The 18,371-nt window shown below is 38.1% G+C and overlaps 2 protein-coding genes across 3 annotated transcripts; one reads left to right on the top strand and one right to left on the bottom strand.

Moving 5' to 3' along the window:
• LOC139606522 (CMRF35-like molecule 9) lies at window positions 1-10,897 on the bottom strand. Of its 2 annotated transcripts, XR_011684641.1 has the most exons (5): window positions 9,034-10,897; window positions 6,768-7,109; window positions 5,225-5,283; window positions 4,907-4,998; window positions 1-2,834 (listed from the first exon to the last, which is right to left on the bottom strand). XR_011684641.1 is itself a non-coding variant. In XM_071458736.1 (4 exons), exons 1-4 carry the CDS (start codon window positions 9,071-9,073, stop codon window positions 4,987-4,989), a joined length of 453 nt encoding a protein of 150 aa, XP_071314837.1. In that variant the 5' UTR covers window positions 9,074-10,897; the 3' UTR covers window positions 1-4,986. The 2 variants fall into 2 exon arrangements, 1 of the variants encoding a protein (XP_071314837.1); XM_071458736.1 differs by having other exon boundaries at window positions 1-4,998.
• A 453-nt stretch (window positions 10,898-11,350) lies between these two features.
• On the top strand, window positions 11,351-17,506 carry LOC139606520 (polymeric immunoglobulin receptor-like). The gene is made up of 6 exons (XM_071458734.1): window positions 11,351-11,896; window positions 12,897-13,241; window positions 13,403-13,723; window positions 14,575-14,667; window positions 14,870-15,033; window positions 16,628-17,506. The coding sequence occupies exons 1-6, from the start codon at window positions 11,857-11,859 to the stop codon at window positions 16,757-16,759; spliced, it is 1,095 nt and encodes a 364-aa protein (XP_071314835.1). The 5' UTR covers window positions 11,351-11,856; the 3' UTR covers window positions 16,760-17,506.
• Window positions 17,507-18,371: the final 865 nt, after the last annotated feature.

Genomic DNA, 18,371 nt, shown 5'->3' with positions numbered 1-18,371 from the left:
TACAAGGGTTAACAGTTTTATTTAATTACACATCAATAAATCCTGTGAAGCAATTAGAGCCATTAAGCTTATGAGTTCTGCACACACTGCTGCCTTTATTCTCCTTGTGCAACACACATTATTGTACTTATGTCCTTCTTCATTTCCTGATTCCTAACCTGAACCTGAAGCTGTCTAACAGTACCTCACTTATATTCAGCTTCTTTACCAAAATCTACACCATAAACTACTTGGATTTAAAGGTTAATCCTGATCTAATTGAAATCTTCATGTCTCCAAGTTTAAAGTTTAAAATAATCACAACCGTTATGTTAATTTAAACTTAATCCTAAATTAGCAATTCAATCATTAAACTGTCTGTATTTTGGCCTCAACCTTAAAGAAAAGGTTCAACATTTTGGGAACGACGCTTAGTCACTTTCCTGCCAAGGGCTGGATGAGATGACTGAGCTCTTATGTCTGTGCAGTAAATATGAGAATACAGCAACACAGAAACCGTGTATCACAATATAGCCCAGAAATATTACAATATTATTTATAGGCAATATTGCCCAGCTCTATGCTAAATGAAGTGGAGGGGGTGGGGGGGGGGGGGTCACTGAAGTTATCAAGATTTGTTATCTGGCAAATCATTCAATAACTGTTGAGAAGACTGAATTTGGACCAAAGAGGTGCAACAGTACACTGACAGCAGACTGAACATCGCTATTGCTAAAGCCAAGCTGCTAACGTTGCTACACTGACCAAAGAGTCTGTATCTAAACGCACAATTCATAGTCATATGCACAACACAAATGCTTTAGAGTTAACAAAACCAGTAACAGTACTGTGAGAAGATGATGTTGATGAGAAAAGTCAAACTATGGTTGTTCTGTTCTGTCCCATGTCCCTGCATTTCTTTCACAGATGATTTATGAAGTAAATCAATACAGACAGTAACACATCGATACCTGCTCGCTGAGGGTGAGAAATAATTTTCTCCTCACAACATCTGCCTCGTGATGCACTGATGAATCTCAGAATGAGCTCACGTTCAGGAATCACACAAACAAATTTAGACAAACTCTGTCATTTTCTGTCATTACTGACAAACAGTCAACTAATGTGGAGCTGTTGGCTGTTTGACAGAGAAATGGTCCCGTGGTTATCAGAGAAACTGAACAGACTAAACATCTGGGAGAACTGGGAGAAGACAGAGGACACACACACACACACACACACACACACACACACACACACACACACACACACACACACACACACACACACACAATGGTTGGCCTCGGTGTCTCTGTGTGATTGTCCCACCTACAGGAGCACTTCCCTCTGCATGCTGGGAAATCTGCACAGATGTGACTGCACCTAATGAATCAGCATCTGTATCACATCCATGAGCCTGAAGCACGACAACACAATTTATTTCAGTTGTGTGTCAAAGTGATCAACCGGTCAGATTCTGGAACAACAGAAGATCGACTATGCGAAAAGAAACTGAACTGTTTACCAGATATTGTCAGGTGAGATGTCAGGACGCTGCAACAGTTCTCAAAACCTTTTAAAAACATGGCACTTCTTCACAGATGAATATTTATTAGAACAATTTATTGAGCTTAAAATATACAAAGATATGTTAAAGCTGTCATACAGTTTGCTGTGATTTTATTGGATATTTAATACGGTTTTATCTTTATATATATATTTTTAATTTCACCTATTGTTTGTATTAGTATTGGTCCAACAAAGAAGCAAAAACTAACCGTGAACCAGAGAAAATTCTAAGAGTGAGAAACGATGATCACACCCGTACCATCTTGTATCCAGTGGTGGAAACTCAAGCACTGTGCTTTAGTGCAGTTTTGATGTACTCGTACTTTACTTAAGGATTTCCATTTTCTGTCACTTTTCTATCTCAACTCCACATTTCTTTGAGAAATATACTTTTGACCTGACGTTATGATTGCACGACATGCATTACCTCGGATGCCATAATCTGCATTTTAAATCATGACTTTTATTATATGAATTTACATATTATATCTATTTATTATTTGCACTATTTTTGTTTTTCTTTTGTACCATGTTGCTCAGGGAGTTGCTAGACAGCTAGAGTTACAAAGACTGTATATAAAAACAAAACAAAAAGAAACATATAATAATATTATAGACACATTATTAAAAGATTTCCAATTATCTACATTTCACACCTCCCCTCTAAACATAGTTTCATTTAATTAAATGTTTGAGGTTTATAGGGGTCAAATTATTCAATATTTAACAAAAAAAATAAAAGCAAGGTTAGAGAATAGTCCAAAATGTTAAACAAGATTTGTGTATCAGGTATTTATTTTTCATACTTCACATGCACATGAGAACCAAGAGCACAGGAGAAAAAAGCTCATGTATTTACTGACGGCAAAATGAAGATTTCTGATGACACGATGCACAGTGGCACCTACTGGTAAAATTACCACACTGGATCCAGCATCTTTAACTAAGGCCACAACAACAAACATTCAGCCCAGACGGTAAAATTGCAATAGTTCGTATATGTTTAACTAATAAACTGGCCACTGAGAGTATTGGCAAATATGTTGCCTGGTGAGTAACAAGAAAGGAAAATTTCTGAGGTCAGTTCTCTTTGTGTAAAACATGTAAAGAATTGCACAAAGTTTTTGAAATGAAAATGAAATGAAATCTTGAAATGAGTATCTGAACTTTGGTGGTGTACCTCTTCCTGTCCACGTTTAAACACAGTCTGAGGACTTCCTCCTCAAAAGCTTGTGGTTTGAGATATGATCACAAACCAGGTTCCCAGGTTGACTTGGTTCCTGTTTCTGTAAATGCAATAGGTTACTCACTTGTCTTCATGTACAAAATATTATTTTTCCTATTCTTATTTAACCCAGATGACATATTTTTGGCATATAGTACAATACAGAGAAAGTAATTATGTTTTAAGACATATCAAAAATAAACTCTTCAGCAGAGCTCCAGGCTGTTGCTCTTTAAAACCAGGCATCGCCAATTCTATTGCATTACCTGTGAGTAAAAAACTTTTTTAAACCTGAAACATAAACTGGCACGTGGTAAACTATGGACTTGAAATTAAAAGTAAAACTGTGAAGACCACAGTCTTTCCTGTAATCAACCACAACACAAACATCTGCTCTGCTGCAACGTGAAGCAGAGATTTCATTTGTGTCTTGAATACAAACAAAGTAGCTGAACCGTGAAAAGCTCATTTTCAACTGCCATTTTTGGAATAACAGAAACGGCTTCTGTGAAATGTGTGAAGATCTTCCTGTAAACTTATTATTTACTTTGTGCTAAAAACTGGCTGCAGTGGAACAGTTTGGGTTGGTGAAGCTGTAGTTGTCACTGGGTTCAACCTTGTTTGGTTTAGTGTATTTAGATTCAAACTGAAGAGGTTTACACAGAAGCTGGTCTGCTCTATCTCCTCTAATATCCTTGTAGAGGGCTTTGTACAAATATCAGCTACAACACAACAGGAAGAACAAGGCTGACCACTCACTAAAATGAATGAAACCAGTGTTGGACCAAAACAAAGCTAAAAGAAGACAGAATACTGGACTTGCATTCATCCGGTGGACACAAACACAATGCCAGGTAAATGTTGCTCCGTGTACACCAGATGTGTAAACAGGTAACTTTGCTAACATGGTCACCCAGTATCAGCTTCATACACTAAGGTGTGTGTTGGTGTTGTATTTCTGCACTGACCCCAAGTGGCAGAAGTCAATTAATGCTTGAGGGTCCCCAGCAAAAAGGGGAATAATTAATTTCTTCTATAATTAATTAGCTCCAAAGCTAAGAAAATCACAGAATTTAGTGATGGGTTTCATACATATTCTGTAATAAACCATCTATAAGAAAAATCCTATGTGGGGAACACATCCCATGGGGGCCCATGATCTAATTTGTTTAGGGGTCTGTGATGTAAAAAAAAAAAGTAAGAGAGGCACTACTTTAGTGAACTTGTGCTATAAGTACATGTTGAATTGTGTCTGTTTCTTAAGTTAATTTTTTCATAAAAGAAGAGAGACAGCAACTAAAATGTTCATTTCTCTGTAAGAAATGAGAAGTGTCAGTAGTGTAGTTGCCTTTCTGTGTGTGTGTGTGTGTGTGTGTGTGTGTGTGTATTTCCTGTTACCTCACCCTCAGATTTTGAAGTCCTCTTTCTGCGGACTATCAGCACAGCCACTGATAACAGGACGACCAAGATGGCCAGAGTCAGGCCCACATACAGAGTCACACCTGTGGTAGTTTGAGAGGGACAAGCTTGTTTTACACCAACACTCCCTGACTGATTCTGATATTAATGTTATGTACTGGACTCCTATGTACTGTGTGTATGTATAGTGTATGAGGGCATCATACAGAGCACATACCTAATTTCTGTATACATATGTATAAACACAAATACAAATAGGTACACAAACATTATGTACCTATATGCCAAGACCTTTCCATTTACAGATTGAGTGGGAGTTTCTGTTTGCCTAACATGATTCCAGCAGACTGGAAACAGCTGGCCTGGCTTCCACCTACAATCACCTCCAAACCCCACAAAGTGACATGTTATATTTCAATTGTTTTCAAACTGATATGCAAGCTAGGCTTTTGATATTCAGCGTACATGGCAGCAGACATGAGAGTGATATCCAGCTCATCTAAGTTGTGTCAGGAAACTGAATATATTTCTTAATATGTCAAATCATTTCTACACAGTTACTGTGGCCTTGTTGCCAGTGTGTTTATGATTTCTTAGCTGGTTTCATAGCTGATTTTGAAGAATCATGACTTCCATTGAAATGTACCAGGCTGCAGGAAATGTTACGTCACCTTCCTTCCTCCATCAAATTATTGTGGTACAGCCATAACTTACATGGTAAACACTAAAAACAGCCAAGTCTCGTCCATTATGATAGCTTCTGTTTCACCAGTTTCTGCTCACACAGGGTTCTTTCATTGGTCCTTCTGGAAAGTGAAATATTTACCACATGAGTCTGAGACTGGTTGATTGTTAAAATCTAAAATAAATGATGCATGCTGTTCGGAATAAAGTCGGATGAAGTGATGTCACGTCATGTTGTGTGTTTGGACGCCATGTCTTTCAACAACATACAGTTGAAATTGTGCATGCTATTTATGTAAAAGCTTTCATCAAAGACTTTCATCTATTAAATACAGTTTGTGGATGTACCTTCAGTTGTTGTTGTTGTTGTTGTTGTTGTTGTTGTTGTTGTTGTTGTTGTTCAGCAGCTGTCAGGGAACAATAAAAATAAAAATATCATTCAAACCTCCGCAGACATTGAGGAACATTCTCATTCACTTCAGAAGAAACTCACCATCTGTAACAATGATGCCAAAGTCTCTGTGTGATTGTAAAGCTGAAGTGCCCAGGCTACACCTGTACCGTCCTGAGTCAGACTTGGTCAGCTGTGTGATGGTCACATAGAGAAATCCTCTTGAAGATTCTGTTGTATATCTGATGCTGTATCTGCCTGTCTGATGTGTGTTACAATATGTGCTAACAAGAATGCCATTTCCTTCACACGGTTCCTTACAGAAGATCTTCAATATTCCAGAGGACATAAAGGAGCACTGAACTGTGACATTTCCTCCTGATCTTTTGTAGAGTGGTTTTTCTTCAGAGGGATCACGGTTTGTAACCAGCCGCGCTGATGAAATCTGATCCACAGTCAGACTGGGAGATGCCCAGTTCAATGCATCTGTGACTAATAGTTACTACAATGTTTTAATTTTTTTTTTTTTAGCAAAGTTTAGATGCAGTAAAATCCAGGGGCGGACAGATACAATGACTCAGGCTGGGAATTTGACTCCATCCCAGGCCACCTTCTGGCCGCTAATTTTGCAGGTTAACCTTGTTTCGTTGATGGAACAGGTAGGCTACCACACTAATTACAAATTTGGCCACAAATTATTCAAAATTCACAATACAAATTGTATGGACACACTGCAGTTACAGCAGTTCAGCATGGTAGCATCATAGGTGAGGCGATGGAAGAGGTCCATCAACTCCCTGCTGCCTGTTTTATTATGTTTGTTTTATCATGCTGGCCAAAATGACCTTCAGGCCAGCAGGAAATGTCCTGGTTCTCCCAACGGGCTGACCGCCACCGTCAAAATCTCACCCTGTGACTATTTGATTCCAGTAATGTTGACACTGAAATCAAACAATCAGCTTTACAAGTGTAAATTATCAAAAGTTGATGACTGACCTGATAATAATTAAATATATTGTATATGATCTTTTTGTGAACTACTGAAACTTTGTTTTGGGGTTCAGGATGACAGTTTCAACTGTTAATTGCCTCTTTCCACATAAAATAAGTTTTTTTAGTTTATAGTTTAGAAGTATTGTTAAAATACTCTGAGGTGGCAGTATATATAACATATATTTAAAAAAAAAACGTTCTCTTCAGAGGCACAAACTGTTAAAACTGGCACTCAAGTCAAAATGCAAAATAGTGTACAACACATCCAAAATTATGTGCAGTCATCAGTCAGCTGCTGAGTGATTCATGAATATTCAAATGGTGTTTCAGTTCATCAGTTACTTTACAACAGAGCTGTTGGTATTAATTGAGGATTGATTAGTGTTCACAATGATAAATACGGTAAAGTATGAAATATATATGCAGCTGTCTGTGAACAGTGAAACTCTTCTTCAGACCTTCAGAGACAAAAAAGAAACATTTTCATGGATTTCAGCAGAAACTCACCATCTACAACAATGACTTCAAACTCCTTGGATAACAGCAGAGATCCGTCCAGACCACACATGTACCGTCCTGAGTCCGACTTGTTCAGCTGTGTGATGGTCACGGACAGGAACCCTCCTGAAGGAGATCCTGGTGAATACCTGATGCTGTATCTGCCTCTCTGAGCTGTGTCATTTGTTGTTTCAACCAGAATGTTGTCTGGTTCACATTCTTCCTTACAGAAGTACTTCCTTGTTCCAGATGAAGAAAAATAGCACTGAACTGTGACATTTTCTCCTTCAGTGCCTGAATAGAGAGGGAGCTGTGCATTGACGAGACCAGTGTTTCCATCCTGCAGAGCTGCTGAACAGATTAACAATCAATAGTTATTATCTGTACTTCCTGTAAGATGCTGCAGTCTGATCACATTTCCTGTCACACTGGGATCTGCCCAGTTCAACCACAGTTTGAGACTGAGGATCACAGACTTGCCCAGTAAATGAATGTTACTATTTTGTTTGATTTTGTTTTTAATCAATCAATTGGTAAAAAGTAATCATTCCCTCCAGGTCTTTTAATGTGTTTTAGTTTTGCTGTTATGCTTTTTTCTTCTCTCTCCTTCTTTTTTCTCTTTTCATACAGCAGTGAAAACTGTTCGCAGCTTAATTAAACCCATGTGAAACTCCTACTAAAGGTTTTGATGTCAATATTCACATTAATTTACTGTAGAATAGAAACTTTCTGTAACTCACTAACACGCAAAAATTTACAACAGCACAACGTACAACAGAACAGTCAGAGCACAATGACAAAAAGGGTCAAATGAAATAGTGAAATCAGCATTAAGAAAGGTGAGCAAGACAAAATATGGAATATAAAATACAGTGGAGTTGAACCTTCACATCTGTTTTTAGACTTTAAAATGCTGCAAATAAAAAGTCATGATTTCAGCCACAAACCACAACAGACGACTTCCATCATCATCTTGTTTCATTCAGGTTCTATTTATCAAAACAACTGACTGAACTTATCTACAGCCAGTAAAACTGGAGCTTTTACAGTAGTTGTTAGATATGTTAATGCAAATCAGTGGTTTATATTTGATGAGAAATGATTTAATCTCAGGTAGATCAATTTTCAAATTGATGCAGTTTTCTCTTATCAAATCTAACAGGGAAAACAAGATGACCTAAGATCCCGCAGGTCAACAATTCATGTTATTTCCACACCACTGTGGGTTCAACATGCTGTGACTCACAGGTTTATATTTATCAGCAGAATGTGATATCTTTTATAAAATTTACGACATACAGGAGGAAGCTACAACAAACTTTGGCAATAGTCAGGGTGAAGCAACAGAACTTAAACTCTGCTGCAGTAAAAATACTACAAGCACCAAACTGACGTTCACATGTAACGATTCATCGATTAATAGCAACTATTTTGATAATCGATGAATCGTTTTAGTGATTTTTCAAGCAAAACAAACAAACATTTGCTGGTTCCAGCTCCTTAAATATCAGGGTTTGATTCTTTTCTGTCATATATGATAGTGGACTGACAAGTTCTGGGTTTGGGACCAGTGGTTAGATAAAACATGCCACCGAAACAGATTATCTCAGGCTGTGGGAAATTCTGAAACTAACGTCTAGAGCTGAAACTATATTGACAGTGTTTCCCATACATAAACCATCCTGTGGCGCACCGCCACAGAATGGAGACCAACCACCACAGAATGATTCTGTTTTTTTTTTCCCCGTTGTTGTTGTTTTCCCTCTAGTCTATGCTCTCAACGTAATATCATTCCGTTCATTCATCTCCGCATAGCGCTCTTTCTCTGTCATTCTCGGACACACACGGACACACACAGGCACATGGTGCGCATATGCCAGCGGTGTGTGGGAAAATCAACCAGCACATCACTGGTGCATTCCCCCAACGGTGTCAGTGGAGCGCCACAAATTGCTACCTGGTCTGTGGGAAACACTGATTGATCACTGATAATTTCAGTCAGTTTTCTATGAAAGAATGAAAACAGTTCTCTGATTTCAGCTTCTTAAATGTGAATGATTGCTGCTTTACTTTGTCGTATATGACAGTACTGTCCTTTATTTTTCTTAATGATGTATTTACAGTGAAACCTATCTGACTCTGATCAGCATGTTTAAACACATAAACCACTCATGAGAAACTCCTGGTGGAAATGAACCACTGAACAACTGTGAATAAACACAAATCAAAAGATGTCATAACAAGAAAGAGACAAGTGAAAAGTGGGTGTACTCACAGAGGAAGACGCAGCAAATGAAAGTTTGACAGACGTTCATGTTGAGTTTGATGGTTTACCATTGCCTCTCTTTCTTCTTCACTGCCAGAAAAGGATCTTGTCACTTCTCTAAATGATGGAGTCCCTCCTCCCGACACACCATACAGCTCTACTCTCCATTCGTCTTTATTTCTACTGCACAACTTTACTACAGATCAAGTTTGCCCTGAGTTTTGTCTTTTAGGTTACATTCAGGCTGTCCTACCTTGTTGGTGAAGTACAGTGGAAACCACTAACAGTCCTCACATCCACCCGGGTCAAACTGAATACTATAAGCAGATGATGCCCTGACCTGGGTCAAGTGGCCACAACTACAGGGATTCACACTAAGGTTACAATTAATAATGGATATTTGTATTAAATCAAATTCAGAAATTCAGATGCAAACTTAAATCTTCCCAGCATGGGGTGCAGTAATCAGTAAAATCAGCAGTGTGTGGCGGGCTGCAGTGAGGGATGAGAGTGTGGTTACTGTAAGGTGCAGGACTGAACATAAAGATGGAACTAAGGCAGCATCACCAAACCAAAGATGTGGTGAACTGGTGGAAAGGAGCAGAGAGAGAGAGAGAGAGAGAGAGAGAGAGAGAGAGAGAGAGAGAGAGAGAGAGAGAGAGAGAGAGAGACTTATCCATCCTGGAACACACTGGGCAACACAGGTGCTCCAGGCTCCTTTTTCTTGATTTCTCAAGCAGACCACCGTCTAATTTACATGTGTATATTTATTTCATGAATATAAAACATTGAATGGACAGCGTCCATAAAGTTGTGCTTTATTCTGAAGCACAGTGCTACAAGTGAGTGAAAATAAACAGCATAAAATACCGCCCCTGACTGCAAGAACAGTTGAAAAAGTCTGTTAATTCTCAAATAAACACACCTATAAAATTCATATTACTGCTTTAAAACTGCCTTTGACTGTAGGTATTGTTTGTGCTCAGGATGAATGGCGATCCAAAAAGCACTACAACTTTCTTGCCAAAACACACACACAAATAGTTCTCTGCATTCTTTCAATGCAGAAACACAGTTGCCACAGACACTGACAGATACATACTGTGTTAAAAGTATACAATCGTCATATCATCTTTGCACTTGTTCTTGCTCTGAACAAACTCAACTCAAACTACAGGACAACCTGACACACTTAAGGCTACAGGAGCACCAACATTTTGAGCCCAGATGAAATTAAATTCATACTTTTTACCTGCTACAGCACACTATGCGTCTGCTCTGTAAATTACATTTCCAGTGCTCTCCCTTGAAAGCGTCTTATTCAAACAGTGTCCTGCTTCATCCTCTATAGCTGGTAGAAAAGCTCATAACCAACTTTACGAACCCATGACATACAGAAATTCTTTGCTCTTGCATGACTCTTCAGTCAGAATTATCCACACAAATTTCAGGGACTGTGCTTTGCTCGAAGGACGAAATAACTTATTTTATCACAGATGCGGCTCATAATATACAGACCAGTTTACACTGCGCACCCACCTCTGCGCCGATCAGCACACCTCTGTCCGCCCACTCCGCTTGTTTACCTGTGGCACACTGACGCTGCGACACTAGCGGTGCCTCACATCGTCGAGTCTGCTGTTGTACACAACAGCTAACAAAACATTCTGTCCCTAAGAGTAATGTCTTCCCGCTAGCTAGAATTAGCATTACGCATCACCTAGCATCACACAGAACGCTAACATCGCACGTCGCTCGCTAGCTTGCTGACGTTATCTTATTGCCCATATTTCTTTACGAACCAACACCGTCAGGGTCACTTTCTAACCACATTCAGACATTTTGCCACAAGCTACATTAGAAAAATAAAACATACTTACTCCGGTGATTGTTCGGTCGTTACTCATATCTTGATTCCACTGCTGTGTATTCGCGCCCATCGCGTTTGCGTCACTCTCAGAGTGAGCTTCTGAGCATGCGCAACGTCTATCTTACAGTAACTTATCTAGGACATTATTAATCCATCCGCAAATGTGTCTGCGTCAAAAAACTGTTCATCACTGATCAACATTATTTAACTATACCAAACGCTTCAAATGTCAAATCTTGTTATTTAGACAGAATAATACCAAATAACACACATTTATTGTCGTTTGTCAATGTATCTTTTCCTGTGTAATAATGGCTCAATCTATGATTGAAATCATTTGTTTTTGTTGTAGGACATTAATTTGTTCTTGTATTAATGCTATGTAGGTGGTCATTAATGTAACTTCAAGCTATTTGTTTGAGCTTAAAACCTATTTTTAAAGAAGAAAATATGTTTTGTTTTGTTGTAACATCTCATCCCTATAACAAAGATCTGCAGACAAAAGGATAAAGAAAATGAATTAGCAAAAATCTCTAAAATTCAGTTTTGTCATTTGGGGTATTTAATAGAGATTGATGAGGGAAAAATTCCCTTCAGTTTGTAGTTTGTAGAGGTACATAGATTTTGATGTTTGTCTGTTGCACTATAAGAATAGAGAAGTTTGAAACCACAGCAGTATATAAATTACCAGTGTGCAAGAAAAAGCAAAGAGCAAAAATATAAAGAGGAACAAACTTCTTTTTGTGGGGGTAAGTTTCTCACTGATCATCATAATGTCAGTGTGGCTAAAGCTGTGAACACACACACACGCGCACACACACACACACACCGAGAAAGAGATATTGAGATAAACATAGAGGACGTACATGTTAAGAGTCAGGTTTCTGACAGACCAGACAGACAGTGGAAGGACTGAGGGACAGAGGCAGTTCTCCTGCAGCTGAATCAGGATCTAATTCACAATGAATATCCACCATGTTGTGATCTTCTGCTTCTTATCAGGTGAGGACTGATTACCTGACTGTCTCTTTAATGCTGCACCACACACTGCTTAAATTCATATGTCTCAATGTTTAATCACAAATGCCTTTATGTTGGTTTATTCATATTCAGATATCCTGTTGTTTTCTGATGTTACTAGATGCCACTGAAACACAGAACAACAATAACAAAAATAGCCATCACTATTTGTCAGAGGCACAGAAGTACACAGCCCCATTACTTGAGTCAAAGCATAGATACTCCTGGTCAAATATTACTCCAATATAAGTGAATGTTGTTTGGCTAAATTTTTACTCGACTTAAAGCACTGGGGTACTTGTTTTTAACATACTGAAGGATTCAAAAGTACATTTCTTTATGTCAAGGCATTGTTGTGTTGTTCCACATTTACAGAACCTAATGACTCTGAATCAATCTACTGAATGACTGACTGACTGTAGAACCTGGAGAATAAAACGCTAAACACAGCAAACATTTAAAATGAAATGTATCTTTCTTTATTTCTAAAATTTCAAACATGGACTTTAGATAAGACCATGGTGCTCTGGTGAAGAATCTTCTGCTGCATCTTTATCTGACGTAGCATCGTTAGGACACAGACAAGTTCAAAAAATGCAACAAGTATAACATGACAGTGTAGGAGTCTGCTTTAAAGTAATGAGTACGTCATAGAAATGTAGTAGTGGAGTGGAAGTCATGAGTTTCAAAAAAATAATACTCAAGTAAAGTACAGATATTTGAAGACAGACTATACTTAAGCACAGTTGTACTCAAGCAAATGTACAGTTGTTGCTAGTTTAGATGTTGAGGTAAGAAAGTAGTAACACAATAAAAATACCAAGAGCTGCTGTGGAGCCAGTGAAAAGTGTCTGCCTCTGTATCATCTCTGCTTCTCTGTGAAGTGATGGATTAGCCCTCATTAACCTGCAGTCTGTTTTACAGGAAGTCTACAATACACTAAGTTCTGACCATCAGTATTCACTGTTCATCTTTTCAACAGCTCTGTGTGGTGGAAACTCTGGACTTGTTAGTGCAAACCCCCCTGTTTATACAGGCCCTGAAGGAGGAAGTGGTACAATTAACTGTTACCTGACTCTGTCTGGAAGCTGGAGGTTCTTCTGTAAGAACAAATGTAAAGAAGAAGATGTTCTCATTAGAACAGATGGGGTCAGAGCGAACAGCGGCAGATACAGCACTGAATATAAAGATGGATCCTCTGGAAGAGGAATTCTGTCTGTGACCATCACACATCTGACCCAGTCTGACTCAGGACGGTACAGGTGTGGTTTGGGCAAATCATCGGTTCCAGATTCATACACTGACTTTGAGGTCAGAGTTTCTGATGGTGAGTTGATATATTTATCATATTCACTATATTTAGTGATTTTTGAAACATAGGAGTAAATGAAATCAAATATATAGCTCTCAGTGTGACTCTGTAGATATGTGTGCAGCATCTTACAGGACGTACAGATTATAACTGTCGACTGTTCATTTTCTCTACAGGGCTGTTGGATAAAAACTCTGGTTTTATCCGTACAAACATTGAAGGAGATAACCTCACTTATCCATGCAGGGATTCTGTCAATAGAAGCAGGACGTTCTTCTGTAGGGGTGACTGTAAAAAACAAGAGGACATTCTCATTGAAACAGATGAGGACAGCGCTCAGAGAGGCAGATACGGCATCAAGTATATAGAAGGATCTGTATTTGGACTGTATGCTACAATCACACAGGTGGTCAAGTCAGACTCAGGACAGTACAGGTGTGGTTATGGCAGAACTTTGTCTCCAGATTCATACCATACATTTTCAATCCTTGTTGATGGTGAGTTCATTTTCTTTCATTAAAACTGATGAATTTAGTATATTCACATACGGTGCATCCAGAAAGTATTCACAGCGCTTCACTTTTTCCACATTTTGTTATATTACAGCCTTATTCCAAAATGGATTAAATTCATTTTTTACCTAAAAATTCTACACACAATACCCTATAATGACAAAGTGAAAAAAAGTTTGCTTGAAACTTTTGCAAATATATAAAAAATAGGGCTGTCAATCGATTAAAATATTTAATCACAATTAATCGCATGAGTGATCATAGTTAATCATGATTAATCGCATATTTTTAATCTGTTCTAAATGTACCTTAAACTGATTTTTTTAAAATTGTAATACTCTTTTCAACATGAGAATAGACAAATGCTTGCTTTATGCAAAAAAAATCATGTTTATTTATTGCTACAATGAGAAATACTCTCAGTTCAAGTAACTAACATGTGCAAATTGCATTGTAAAACCAGATGCTGTAACATTATACTATAATGTAATTGCTGCCAAAGGTGCTTCAACAAAGAATTGAGCAAAGGCTGTGAATACTTATGTACATGTGATTTTTTTTGTTTTTTATTTTTTATATATTCGCAAAAGTTTCAAGCAAACTTTTTTCACTTTGTCATTATGGGGTACTGTGTGTAGAATTTTTAGGTAAAAAATGAATTTAATCCATTTTGGAATAAGGCTGCAACATGACAAAATGTGGAAAAAGTGAAGCGCTGTGAATACTTTCCGGATGCACCGTATTATATTAATTCAACAAAACTACTTCTAATATTCATAAATACTTACTGGTAATTGTTTGATGCTGTTTCATTCATTGTTTCATTCTGTTTTCAGAACTCCAGCCACATACAAACAAACCTGGACCTGTTTCAACATCAGCCCCAGAAAGTTCATCAGCTTTCCCTGCAACCACCGGCCAGTTTACAGGTACAGGACAACTCAGAGAGTCCTGTTTGTCCGGCTGTCAATCACTGTCCGTCTGCCAACTTAACCTGAAAAAATACATATTCTGAAAACTGTAAAATTACACATAACAACATGGACTAATAATATATCTAAATTGTACAATTACATGACAACAACAGCCCTACCTTTTAAACCCTGTCTATCTCACTCTCATCCTCCCCAGTCTACATCTCGGTCCCTCGCCCACGTTATTTCTTGCCTCTGGTTGTATGTGTGCCTTTGGTTTTTGTGCTGTTGGCTGTTTTTCTGCTGGTTCTCCACCAATGGAAGAAAAGGAGGAACTCTGGTTTGAATGCTGGAGGAAACCATCACGGCGTGGCCATGGAGGTGACTCGTTTTGCCTCTTTTTACATGGGTTTCACTCATTGCTGTATGGTGTGTAATTGAAATTTTTTGGCAATTCATTAATATGCAGGTATTAACAATCTCATGTCTAGTGGGCACATAATAAAAAATGAGACTATGGACTGTCAGCCAGCCACAAACATGTCAACACCTCTGTTGATTACAGTATTTCCTCAAATAATGGCTGGGGGCTTTATTTACCTCAAATGCAGGCAGTAAGGGTCTTTATCAGAGGCAGACCTTGGCTTCTAATTCCCTCAGTTTAATGTGTATAATTGGTCATACAATGAACATGAAAAATTAACAATGTCTTGTTGTGATCCACTCCTGTTTGCCTTCTTAACGTTTTCAGCAAGTTAAAGGAAACAGTAAGAGAAGCTCTGTTTTGATCCTTGACATTAACCGCATCAAAGAGGAACAAGTTCATTTCTAAAATTAAATTACCAACACAAACAGAAGACCAATAAAAATCTCTGCACTTATGTGCAGTGGAAAATTCCCTGGCCCAGATAAGTTTTCTCTCTGACTCTGGTCAGGTTATTTTTCAATGGAACCCACCAAGGACGCCCCTTGAGCCCACTTGCATTGGCTATTGAGCGCTTAGTAGAGCTCATTAAAACTATAACTGTGGCCCAGGAAGCATTCACGCTGCCAACAGAATGTGGCCACATGTGGCCCAGAGCACCTCCAGATGTCGTATAAGTGATGTGTCTTGGGTGCGTTCACACTCGATCGTGATTGGATCACCCAACACAGATGTTAATGCCAGCTTTTAACACAGCCAATGATCAGGGGCTTTAATATAAAATGCACAGTACATAAAATTTCTCTTCATGTACGGATGTCCTGCTGTACCTTGTTGAGACAGACACTACCATCCCATGTTTACTTGAATACTAACAGCAACTTGGGCAAATATCAAGTGTTAAGGTGAACTTATAAAACGGGACTGTGGCAGGCTCTGCTCCATCTAGTGGCTTTCCGTTTTATTGGTCACCATACAGTACCTAGGAGTAAGAACTGATCCCTCTGAAAAACTGTTAATTGTTAAATGCAATTGCTCTACTGGTCACATTAGAAAACAATGGCAGACTGAGCTAGACTACCAGCTAGAGGTAAATATCTGGGCATCAGTTGTAGAAAATTGTACAAAACTGTCGAGAGGCAGGTTTAGTCTCAGCTTTTCAACCAAAATGATACATTGATTGTATTATTTTTATTGTATAGCAAGAAAGACTATTCTCAAACTTTGAAACTGTACATCCCCACACTGGACAGTTGGAGGTGCTGAGAAAACTCCCTCTGGAAAAACTGACCTACACCCTTTATGACAAATGATTTTTTAAGATATGGCAGTAATCTTGGACTCAGATCTGTCTCTTCTTCTATTTAATTAACAACATTATAAATGACTATAGCATACCCTAGTAATTATGTATGTATTTAGTGCTGTCTTGTGTTTTGTATCATGTTTGTATAGTTGTGACTCCTGCTGTGATTGTGTGTTCAGCATAGAACTGAAAGATACGTGCACTTGTTACCAGGACTTTTGATATAATCCTTGTTTTATTTTCAGTCATCTGCCATTTATGAGAACTGGGCTCCAGCCTCCAGGTGTGAGGACTCTATCTACCAGAACTTCAATCCAGCCAGCAGGGATCAGGACCAGGCCTACCTGACACGTACAAAGACAGAGCACAACTTGTAATGTTGTAATGTTGATGTTGAATTTGTGAATGTTGAATCTGGATTTTGTTTAAGCATCTTATATTATGTTGCAAGCTTTTGTGTTGGCAGATATTTTCTAAAAATATGATTTTTCATCCCAGTTGATGTTACAGTACTGATAATGTTTGCCAGGATGTTCAGCATCTTCCCACTTGATTATTCTGAAATACAAATGTAGGAGTTCTTGGTTATTCTTCTTCTAAACCTTAAGAAATACACAAAGAAATGTGAGCAGTCCCACTTTAACCAATTGTTCAATAAGTCAGAGCAAGCTGCAAGATATTTTTTTTTGTATTGTTTCAATTATTGTATCATTTTATTTGCCGTACTTGTTTTTGCTTTTCCAAATATTTATTTCTTCTTTTCTTTTGGCTTCTTCAAATTAGTCAAACAGTGCCCCTCTGGATTGTAATAGCTGGCTAATCTCAGTCAATCTGTGTGGTGATAGATGGTACTGCAAGCTCAGAATAAAAACTGAAAAATATTACAGCACATCAACAACATTTGCTGGATATGGAAAATTATGGACAGGTATCCTTAAGATGTTTGACTTTGAAATTCACATCAGTAGTCAAGTATCCTCTTCCCTGGGTGAGATTCATGATTGTTTGTAGTTTGTACAAAGAGCCAGTTGATTATTGATTTTTTAAATCTTTGTTCCTGTGATTTGCTTTAATAAATAACCATGTATGAATCTTTGTATGAAGGTTTTGTTGTCTGCCGTTGATGTCCTGTATTAGACATGAGTATTGACCCACTGTTATATTGTTGTGAGTTTCATGCAGCAGGGGGGTGTGAAAGAGCTAATGTACCCCCAAAAAACAAACCTTCTGTGCTGCTAATCAGAAGCGTACGCAGCTGTATGCCGTCAGTCCTGGTGCGTGACCAGCTCTGTTTAATGAAGCCCATGCTCGTTCAATAGAAACTGTTGCTGAAGTGTCAATATTATAATCTTCATACAGGAGGATTTACTTCAAGACTGTTGATTAGACTGCATCAGTTTTAGCTAGGTGCAGTTTTGCTCTACATCAAATATTCACATTGTTGATTCTTTTCAGACATTTGAAAGCTCCCTTTTTCCAAAATAAAGCATACACACATACACATGATGTCTTTTACCATGTACCTTATATTAATTAACATAACACATTTCAGATTAAGAGATTGTTTTCCAAGACTACTTACTCACTGAAACATAGTATTGTTCCATGACTATTTCTTCAGTATCAAACATGTCTATTGAACAGATTGGTTGTTAGCATGAGTACATGCTCATTTAGGAGATGATTACATGACAATGATCAAATTATTGCTTAAATGATAAAATGAAAAAAAAAAATTCAGCCCTCCCCTCATACACGTGTCTGGTTTCTGCTATATCCCCCTGCTTTCAGAGTAGTTCTTCAATAATCAGAAATTAGAGATCAAAAGAGTTGCAGAAGATGCTGGTTTCCAGTGTTTCTGCCCATTCTATATTCTTAAACAGGACTGAACCTCGGATGAGCATTCACTTGATGGAGACGGCCTTTATCACAGCTCTGAGATCAGGGTTTCTACTTCAGATTGGGTTTTTATGTTTTTTCTTTCTTTGG

Source organism: Trachinotus anak, unplaced genomic scaffold (assembly GCF_046630095.1).
Source record: "Trachinotus anak isolate AG129_WGS33_773 ecotype Australia unplaced genomic scaffold, CSIRO_AGI_Tana_v1 ptg000022l, whole genome shotgun sequence".
NCBI lineage: Eukaryota > Metazoa > Chordata > Actinopteri > Carangiformes > Carangidae > Trachinotus > Trachinotus anak.
Note: the sequence above shows the minus strand (reverse complement) of the source record. Positions and strands in the feature narration are given on the sequence as shown.

What these genes read in the sequence shown, in the direction of transcription:
- LOC139606522 (XM_071458736.1), bottom strand. Translation starts at nt 9,073, where the DNA reads ATGAACGTCTGTCAAACTTTCATTTGCTGCGTCTTCCTCT. An exon ending in CATTTGCTGCGTCTTCCTCT is followed by an intron (nt 7,110 to 9,033) that starts GTGAGTACACCC and finishes TAATCTGTTCAG; the next exon opens with CAGCTCTGCAGGATGGAAAC. An exon ending in TGAAGTCATTGTTGTAGATG is followed by an intron (nt 5,284 to 6,767) that starts GTGAGTTTCTGC and finishes GTTCCCTGACAG; the next exon opens with CTGCTGAACAACAACAACAA.
- LOC139606520 (XM_071458734.1), top strand. Translation starts at nt 11,857, where the DNA reads ATGAATATCCACCATGTTGTGATCTTCTGCTTCTTATCAG. An exon ending in TGAGGTCAGAGTTTCTGATG is followed by an intron (nt 13,242 to 13,402) that starts GTGAGTTGATAT and finishes TTTTCTCTACAG; the next exon opens with GGCTGTTGGATAAAAACTCT. An exon ending in ATTTTCAATCCTTGTTGATG is followed by an intron (nt 13,724 to 14,574) that starts GTGAGTTCATTT and finishes TTCTGTTTTCAG; the next exon opens with AACTCCAGCCACATACAAAC.